This window comes from Neoarius graeffei, chromosome 8 (genome assembly GCF_027579695.1).
Source record: "Neoarius graeffei isolate fNeoGra1 chromosome 8, fNeoGra1.pri, whole genome shotgun sequence".
NCBI classification, from domain to species: domain Eukaryota; kingdom Metazoa; phylum Chordata; class Actinopteri; order Siluriformes; family Ariidae; genus Neoarius; species Neoarius graeffei.
The window spans coordinates 81,917,306-81,927,853 of record NC_083576.1 but is presented as its reverse complement, the minus strand read 5'-3'; the positions used below and the strand labels follow the sequence as shown (position 1 = coordinate 81,927,853).

At 45.8% G+C, this 10,548-nt stretch overlaps 1 protein-coding gene across 1 annotated transcript in view; it reads left to right on the top strand.

Annotated features, from left to right (window-relative positions):
- The window catches only part of dyrk4 (dual-specificity tyrosine-(Y)-phosphorylation regulated kinase 4), a 95,484-nt gene that overhangs the window by 24,188 nt on the left and 60,748 nt on the right, over positions 1-10,548 (top strand). The window contains exon 4 of the mRNA XM_060928346.1: positions 10,391-10,537. Coding sequence (XP_060784329.1) covers positions 10,391-10,537 — 147 coding nt within the window. The remainder of the gene's footprint in view (positions 1-10,390; positions 10,538-10,548) is intronic.

The window sequence follows — 10,548 nt, the reverse complement described above, 5'->3', positions numbered from 1 at the left end:
TGGTCATCTGTGAGCTCATGTATGCGGAAGAGGGTAGATAGCACTTTCCTCCATGTGTCTTATGCTGCCTCCATGTGTGACAAGAAAATGTTGACTGGTTTCACATGTCTCGGAGGAAATATGTGTTATCTTTTGCCCTTGCTGGTGAGTAGGATTTTGCAAAAGACAAAATATGGCAGAAAATTGGAAAAAGAATCACTTGTGTGGCTGGATGTAGAAAACATGATGCTTTTCATAGTTTATTTTAAAATCTAAATAAATATCTCATCTCATCTCATTATCTCTAGCCGCTTTATCCTGTTCTACAGGGTCGCAGGCAAGCTGGAGCCTATCCCAGCTGACTACGGGTGAAAGGCGGGGTACACCCTGGACAAGTCGCCAGGTCATCACAGGGCTGACACATAGACACAGACAACCATTCACACTCACATTCACACCTACGGTCAATTTAGAGTCACCAGTTAACCTAACCTGCATGTCTTTGGACTGTGGGGGAAACCGGAGCACCCGGAGGAAACCCACGCGGACACGGGGAGAACATGCAAACTCCGCACAGAAAGGCCCTCGCCGGCCACGGGGCTCGAACCCGGACCTTCTTGCTGTGAGGCGACAGCGCGAACCACTACACCACCGTGCCACCCCTAAATAAATATAATAAACAATATAAATCTTGAGAATGGAAAAATAGATCTTTCAGTCATCCAGTCCGAGTTTTTCTGTGGCTGAATTTCAAATGTCATTGTTTTGGCATATGTAGCGTAGGACCTTAAATGCCATTACACAGGGTTTTTCAAAAAATGTTGATATCATTTCACAATCTAATAACTTTGCCAATTCTTGTTCAATTGACCTCAAATTTTAACAGCTTGTGTGGAAACAGGTGAAAATTTTATGTTTAATGTTTTTTGTTTTTATCTTTTTAGGTATAGAAATGCTATTCACTGGAAAAGAAAAGACCAGCGAGTGGCCTAGTGGTTAGTGTGTCTGCCTCTTGATCGGGAGATCGGGAGTTCTACTCATAGTCGGCTCATACCAAAGAGCATCGTAAAAATGGTGCCTTCTGGCAAGGCACACTGCAATGCGAGTGGAGAGTCAAACTCTCACGATTACCAGAGGACTAGCCCCCCACTGTAACCCTAGCTATGTAATATAGGTGAGAGACTGAGGGCTACGAAATGGAGATTGGTGCCACCAAACGTGCCATGAGTGGTGCGGGAAGGACTTTGACTTTTGGAAAAGAAAAGGCATTTTGTGTGTTAGAGTATGCTCGAACGCCGTCGAACAAGACTGTGCAGCGTGCATTTATGAGAGAATTCTCTAAAAATGCACTGTTACCAGAAAAGACTGTTACCAAAGACATGATGCAGCATGTTTGGCAGGAGCTGAACTACCGACTTGACGTGTGCCATGTCTCAGGCGGCGTGCATATTGAAAATTTGTGAAATTGTTCATGGAATCCACATACCTTTCAATTTCTCATTCAAATTTTGAGGAATAAATCTTATATTGCTCAACATTAAGCCTGTTCAGTTTCATTTGCCTAGATTATGTAGTTTCTGGGATATTTACACCTCAGATAATATAAATTTTTTTTGAAACACCCTGTATATCCTAATTTTCCCAGGCAGTCTCCTGTCCCAGTACTAACCAGGCCCTTAAGGTGCATAGGATGGTGCTGAACTCCGTTTCTATAGCCCTTGGCCTCTCGCCTATTACATAGCTTGGGTTACAGTCCTCTGGTAACTACAAAAGTTTGACTCCCGCACTCGCACCTGTATTGTAGCGTGCCTTGCCACACGGCAGTAGGTACCATTTCTATGATGGTCTTTGGTATGACCTGACCCAATTGAGAGATGGGCATGCTAATCACTAGGCCAGCTCACAGTGCCATTATATATATATATATATATATATATATATATATATATATATATATATATATATATAAAACAATTATTCCATAAAATTGAGTTGTACATGAGCTGATAGCCAACAAGGCATGTTTATTCTATCCACATTCACTGGATTTTGAGAGAAAGAACATTTTTCTCGTCTCGTCTTGTCTTCTTCCGCTTTATCCGGGACCGGGTCGCGGAGGCAGCAGTCTAAGCAGGGAAGCCCAAACTTCCCTTTCCCCAGACACCTCGGCCAGCTCCTCGGGAAGAACACCGAGGCGTTCCCAGGCCAGCCGAGAGACATAGTCCCTCCAGCGTGTCCTGGGTCTTCCCCGGGGCCTCCTCCCGGGGGGACATACCTGGAACACCTCCCCAGGGAGGCGTCCAGGAGGCATCCGAAAAAGATGCCCGAGCCACCTCAGCTGATTCCTCTCGATGTAGAGCAGCAGTGGCTCTACTCCGAGCTCCTCCCGAGTGACTGTGCTTCTCACCCTATCTCTAAGGGAGCACCCAGCCACCCTGCGAAGGAAACTCATTTCGGCCGCTTGTATCCGCGATCTTGTCCTTTCGGTCATTACCCAAAGCTCATGACCATAGGTGAGAGTCGGAATGTAGATCGACCGGTAAATTGAGAGCTTCGCCTTTTGGCTCAGCTCCTTCTTCACCACAACGGACCGGTAAAGCGACCGCATCACTGCGGAGGCTGCACCGATCCGCCTGTCGATCTCACGCTCCATCCTTCCCTCACTCGTGAACAAGATCCCGAGATACTTAAACTCCTCCACTTGAGGCAGAACTTCTCCACCAACCTGGAGAGGGCAAGCCACCCTTTTCCGGTCGAGAACCATGGCCTCGGACTTGGAGGTGCTGATTCTCATCCCAGCCGCTTCACACTCGACTGCAAACCGCCCCAGTGCATGCTGAAGGTCCTGGTTTGAAGAAGCCAACAGGACAACATCATCCGCAAAAAGCAGAGATGAAATCCTGTGGTTCCCAAACAGGATTCCTTCTGGCCCCTGGCTGCACCTAGAAATTCGGTCCATAAAAATTATGAACAGAACCGGTGACAAAGGACAGCCCTGCCGGAGTCCAACATGCACTGGGAACAGGTCTGACTTACTGCCGGCAATGCAAACCAGACTCCTGCTCCATTCGTACAGGGACCGGACAGCCCTTAGCAAAGAGCCTCGAACCCCATACTCCCGAAGCACCCCCCACAGAATACTACGGGGGACACGGTCGAATGCCTTCTCCAGATCCACAAAACACATGTGGACTGGTTGGGCAAACTCCCATGAACCCTCGAGCACCCTATGAAGGGTATAGAGCTGGTCCAGTGTTCCGCGACCAGGACGAAAACCGCATTGTTCCTCCTGGATCCAAGGTTCGACTATTGGTCAAATTCTCCTCTCCAGTACCCTGGAGTAAACCTTCCCTGGGAGGCTGAGGAGTGTGATTCCCCTATAATTGGAGCACACTCTCCGGTCCCCTTTCTTAAAAAGAGGGACCACCACCCCAGTCTGCCACTCCAGAGGCACTGTCCCTGACCGCCACGCGATGTTGCAGAGGCGTGTCAACCAAGACAGCCCCACAACATCCAGAGACTTGAGATACTCAGGGCGGATCTCATCCACCCCCGGTGCCTTGCCACCGAGGAGCTTGCAAACCACCTCAGTGACTTCGGCTTGGGTAATGGACGAGTCCACCTCTGAGTCATCAGCCTCAGTCTCCTCAGTGGAAGATATGATGGTAGGATTGAGGAGGTCCTCAAAGTATTCCTTCCACCGCCCGACAATGTCCCCAGTTGAGGTCAACAGCTCCCCACCCGCACTGTAAACAGTGTTGGCAGAGTACTGCTTCCCCCTCCTGAGGCGCCGGACGGTTTGCCAGAATTTCTTCGAGGCCGACCGATAGTCCTTCTCCATGGCCTCCCCGAACTCCTCCCAGTTCCGAGTTTTTGCCTCCGCAACTGCCCGAGCTGCAGCACGCCTGGCCTGCCGATACCCGTCAGCTGCCTCGGGAGTCCTGGAGGTTAACATGGCCCGATAGGACTCCTTCATCAGCTTGACGGCATCCCTTACTTCCGGTGTCCACCACCGGGTTCGGGGATTGCTGCCACGACAGGCACCGGAGACCTTGCGGCCACAGCTCCAAACAGCTGCGTCCACAATGGAGGTAGAGAACATGGTCCACTCAGACTCAATGTCCCCCGCCTCCCTCGGAAGCTGGGAAAAGCTCTCCCGGAGGTGGGAGTTAAAGACCTCCCCAACAGAGTGCTCGGCCAGATGTTCCCAGCAGACCCTCACCATACGTTTGGGCCTGCCAGGTCTGTCCAGCTTCCTCCTCCGCCAGCGGATCCAACTCACCACCAGGTGGTGATCAGTTGACAGCTCAGCCCCTCTCTTCACCCAAGTGTCCAAGACATAGGGCCGGAGATCAGATGAAATGACTACAAAGTCTATCATCGACCTCCGACCTAAGGTGTCCTGGTGCCACGTGCACTTATGGACACCCCTATGCTCGAACATGGTGTTTGTTATGGACAAACCGTGACTAGCACAGAAGTCCAATAACAAAACACCACTCGGGTTCAGATCGGGGAGGCTGCTCCTCCCAACCACGCCCCTCCAGGTGTCACTGTCATCGCCCACATGAGCATTGAAGTCCCCCAGTAGCACAATGGAGTCCCCAGTCTGAGCACTCCTCAGTACCTCTCCCAGGGACTCCAAGAAGGCCGGATACTCTATACTGCTATTTGGGCCGTAGGCACAAACAACAGCAAGAGCCCTCTCCCCAATCCGAAGGCGCAGAGAGGCGACCCTCTCGTTCACTGGGGTAAACTCCAACACATGGCGGCTGAGCTGGGGAGCTATAAGCAAGCCCACACCAGCCCGCCGCCGCTCACCACGGGTGACTCCAGAGAAGTGGAGAGTCTAGCCCCTCTCGAGGAGCTGGGTTCCAGAGCCCAAGCTGTGCGTGGAGGTGAGCCCGACTATCTCTAGCCGGTACCTCTCAACCTCCCGCACAAGCTCAGGCTCTTTCCCCCCCAGCGAAGTGACATTCCATGTCCCAACAGCCAGCTGCTGTGTCCGGGGATCAGGTCGTCGAGGCCCCTGCCTTCGACTGCCACCCAATCCACATTGCACCAGTCCCCTACTGCTACCTCTGTGGGTGGTGAACCCACAGGAGGTCGGGCCCACGTCACCTCTTCGGGCTGAGCCCGGCCGGGCCCCATGGGCAAAGGCCCGGCCACCAAGCACTCGCATACGAGCCCCAACCCCGGGCCTGGCTCCAGGGTGGGGCCCCGGCTGCGTCATCCCGGGCGACGTCACAGTCCTCAGATTTTTCTCCATAGGGGTTTTGGTGAACTGCTCTTAGTCTGGCCTGTCACCTAGGACCTGTCTGCCTTGGGAAACCCTGACAGGGGCATAATACCCCCGACAACATAGCTCCTAGGATCATTCAAGCACACAAACCCCTCCACCACAATAAGGTGGCAGTTCTAGGAGGGGTCAGAGCAAAAAAAAAAAAAAAACCAGAGCGTTTTTTTAATTCAATTTTTTTTGCAAATTCGATAAATAAAAACTTTATACAAAATGTCCGACCAAATCATTTCCGCTTCGGCGGACTTCTTAAAATCCTCTCGATGGCTGCACAAATTGACTTCATGTTGTTTTTTGTAGAAAGTGCCGTCTTGCTGTCGTGCTGAGGTATAGAATAGCTTTAGACCATAGCTTTATTTAATTCTTCCTTGGACATTTCAGTTCTGTAATTTTCAAACTTCTTTTGAGCTTTTGAACCAGTGTAAAAAAATTCAACAAATTTTAATGCTTAAAGACGAAGAACGTAAACAAAACGGCGAAATGACAGGAGCAATTTGTGAAATAAAAAGCTATAATAATAATTCTTGAAAACTTTTAAAAAAGATACGTTCTTACCAAAAAATACTTTCACTCCATATTTTGTTGCGGTTTTTTGTATTTTTTGAGGTTTTGTTTTTGAGTAGAGTTTTTATTTCGTTCTCGGTTGCTTCAGCAACACGCTCCACCATTTTGCTTTTCTCTACACACAGTATATGAGCCAATATCCTAGTAGTAGAGTAGCCAATCAGAGTGCACAATCGCTCATATCCAGTGAATTTGGATCGAATATATAGTGAATATACAGAGCTACTATACATCCCGATTTGTGGTAAGCTACTTTGTGACTATTGTTAAAAGTAAATTGAAGTGAATTTAATAGGAAGTCATTTGAACTCAAGACTTAAACCATAGGAAGCTATGCATTTTAAACATTTTAAATACATTATATTTGCTTGGTTATTACTTTTTCTAGTTGGCTGACTAGTTTGTGGTCCTTAGCATAATACAGAAAATGTTAAATATTATTAAGCTGATGTTGTCGAGTAAATTTGAGTTTTAAATGTGTTTGAATACTCGACCACAGAGTTATTTGTTATACATCACTTCCTGTTTAACGAGGCTTTCACATTTCATTCTCAAAGTCTGAGGTTTAAATATAATTCATGAAGGAGTTACTCGTACTTGGCAGCTATATACAGTAGTGTATGAGTGAGGAAACAAATTTAATCTCATCTCATTCATCTCATTATCTCTAGCCGCTTTATCCTTCTACAGGGTCGCAGGCAAGCTGGAGCCTATCCCAGCTGACTACGGGCGAAAGGCGGGGTACACCCTGGACAAGTCGCCAGGTCATCACAGGGCTGACACATAGACATAGACAACCATTCACACTCACATTCACACCTATGGTCAATTTAGAGTCACCAGTTAACCTAACCTGCATGTCTTTGGACTGTGGGGGAAACCGGAGCACCCGGAGGAAACCCACGCGGACACGGGGAGAACATGCAAACTCCACACAGAAAGGCCCTCGCCGGCCCCAGGGCTCGAACCCAGGACCTTCTTGCTGTGAGGCGACAGCGTTAACCACTACACCACCGTGCCGCCCACATATTTGTAATTTAATTTTTAAAGTAAAATTTGTGCTTTTAAGTATTTAATGCTGTGTACGACGTGCCATAAGTGGTACAGTTGTTAGACGAGCTTCTCATGAACAGCCTGTAATCAGTGAAACATCAGCCACATGAATCACAAACACGACACGGACGTCACGCAGAGCTTCTTACTGTCACAATCCATTGACCTGAATTTGGTTTTAATGCACTCATGATCAGCACATGAGCGCCTCTTGTTTACACCTCGTGTTTGTGTTACTGTGCTCAACCGGCTTACGTGGTCGGCACTAAATTTAGCTTCTGTCTCTATGCATCATAATCAAGTTGGCAGATATCTGCAGCGGGCCTGGAACACATGAGATTAAATATCAAGTGGATCTATAGATAGGATTGCTCCTTTTTTTTCTTCAGCCCAGAAATTTGTTCAGCTCGAAGTTCGAGATTGAATCTTTGAGTAAGAGGAAAGAAGAAGAAGAAGAAGAAGAAGAGAAAAAAACACACAAGACTCACTGTGTGATATGTTGGCCCACATTTTATTTTCGGAATTCAGAAAAGCTCGTCAGCAAAATGACCAAATTTCAGACCAAAAGGAGCTGGTCACTTCTATATTATTAAACGACATAGTGAACGATCACCACTACTGCAGTTTAGCCAAATCCTTGGATGCATCATTTGTCTGTAAAACTGCTGAGCTAAAAAGGTATGCAGAGAACCGCAGGTCTACATCTACAATAGATACTGTTAGATAAGCAGGCAGTCTAAATATAGCACATCAGGAAAGCAGGTCAGCGCACAGAGGTTGAGAGGCTGAAGAGTTTATTCAGCTCTTTTACAGTGTAGACAATGATAGTCCCTGTCAGATCACTCTTTTGCTTTTATTCCTCTCTCACCATCACCCTGTGTTGAAATTTCACCCTCTTTGCAGGGGGCCGAGTCACTCGGGTCGTAGTCCGCTTGGCCGGTGAGCTGAGAGAACGTACGTTTATTAGAAGTCATGACGTTTAAGCCAGATCCATTAGTCGTATCTATTCAGTCTTGGCATACTGTGTTTCAGCACAATGCTGTGGATGAATAACATTTTATAAAGTAAGAATAAAACAGATATGTAAAGTAGAATGGACAAATGACGAAGACAATGATGATGATGACGACAATGATGATGATGATGATGACAGTGATGATATGACAATGATGATGATGATGACGACGACGATGATGATGACGATGAGGATGAGGATGACGACAATGACGATGATGATGACGACGACGATGATGGCAATGATGATGATGACGAGGATGATGATGAGGATGATGACAACGATGAGGAGGATGATCACGATGATGACAAGGATGATGGCAATGACGATGATGATGATGATGATGATGACTATGACATTAATGACAACGATGATGACGACGACGATGATGATGACAACGACAATGATAATGACACTGACAACGATGCTGATGCTGCTGATGATTGTGACGATGACGATGACAAGGATGACGATCATGACGATGACAAGGATGATGACAACGACGATGATGATGACAGTGACGATGATGACAATGACAACGATGACAATGATTATTATTATTATGCTCTAGTTGTAGTAGTAGTTTTTGCAATATTTATTTTTAGATGTTATAATAATTTATATCAACAACAATAATAATAATAATAATTTATTCACGTCAGTAAATCTTCAAAATGAACGTTCATGGACTCATTCATAGACAATTACTATGTCTCCAGCAGCCCTGTTATGTCATAAAATTACACCAATTACTGACGGAGTGCCACTATAAATATAAACTATAATATTTATAGCAACAACTGTGAAAAAAAAAAAAACATGGACAATGCAGTTCTATGGCCTTCCCTTCTATACAGATGAAGCCAAAATTCCTCCACCACACAGTAGATACGAGAGATAAAGTCAGGTACTCCTAATCTTTTGTTAGGCCCCGCCCCCTTCTCCAAATACCAAAGTCCAGTGCATCACCACGGCTGTCAATCAGTTCATTCCCAAGTGTATTTACATCTTCTTCTGATATTACAGAATAACATTTTAAAATCTATTTTTGAGGCTAAATAAAAAAGTGTAGATATCAGAATAAATAAAAGTAACTGTCTGAATTAGACACTGTAAAAAGTGGAAAGACAGTTTAAACAAGAAAAGTGACATGGAAAATTGGATATTTTGTCACTGATACACATGAGCTGCGACCCTGTAGGACAGGATAAGCGGCTACAGATAATGGATGGATGGATGGATGGATGGATGATACACATGAAGATGGGTGGAGCTATGTGTTATACTGGAGCCAGCCAGAAGGGGCGCTAGACCTGTCATCACATCACTTTTTAGATGCGTTACACTATCCATGTTGTTATTTACAGTCATTGGGTCTCATCTCATCTCATCTCATTATCTCTAGCCGCTTTATCCTGTTCTACAGGGTCGCAGGCAAGCTGGAGCCTATCCCAGCTGACTACGGGAGAAAGGCGGGGTACACCCTGGACAAGTCGCCAGGTCATCACAGGGCTGACACATAGACACAGACAACCATTCACACTCACATTCACACCTACGGTCAATTTAGAGTCACCAGTTAACCTAACCTGCATGTCTTTGGACTGTGGGGGAAACCGGAGCACCCGGAGGAAACCCACGCGGACACGGGGAGAACATGCAAACTCCACACAGAAAGGCCCTCGCCGGCCCCGGGGCTCGAACCCAGGACCTTCTTGCTGTGAGGCGACAGCGCTAACCACTACACCACCATGCCGCCCGTCATTGGGTCTTAGTTATTAAATAAAATAATATGATTTTAATGACAGTAATAATAATGAGAGATGAGATGAGATAATAATTATGCGTACACTTTTGTACTGTTGCAAATAACTTAAAAAAAATTAATTAATTATTTAAATAATTACAAGGTAATAATAACACATTATTGCTTAAATGTCAGTCATTTCAATAGGACATTATTCCATAAAACTAAGCTGACAAAAATAAAATAAAATAGCAAAAATTGTTCATTTACTAGTGGGATATACAGTACGTAGGTGTCCTTTTATTATAAATCTGTGATCAAATGATAACTGTCTAAAGCAGTCTTCACCTGGGATTAAACTTGTTGGAACAGACCAGATGAAGTGCTGTAGATGGAAAATTTGAAAGTAAAATGTCCGTCAGTATGACTATTTCAGCCAAAAACTGAAAAAAACAAAATGTAATTTCTTTTTGGTGCATGCATGCTATTCTGTGCAGTTTCCGTGATACCTCTCCATGCTCTTCCTGATGAGGGAACATATATTTTCAGGAGTACACATGCTCATTTCAAGTTGTGTTGTGTTTATATTGAATATAAAATAATCTCTTTGTATTAACTTTGGACCCCAATTCTGAAAAGTGGTATAATCTTCCGGCCTGGCCCTGCTACACTACACCCCTGTGTTTGTAAAGCCAAAAAGTCTCCATGTATAATGTATAATGTGTGTTTATAGAAATGTGGGACAGGGACTGGCACTTTACCTCAACTCGACCCACCGTCGAAACAGGTGGTGGTGACCAACTGTAAACTTCTCCACCAATCTGATGGCACCTTACCCAACATCGTCAAGCAGCTGGTGCAGAACGTCCAGCAGAGTCAGGTGAGAGAACA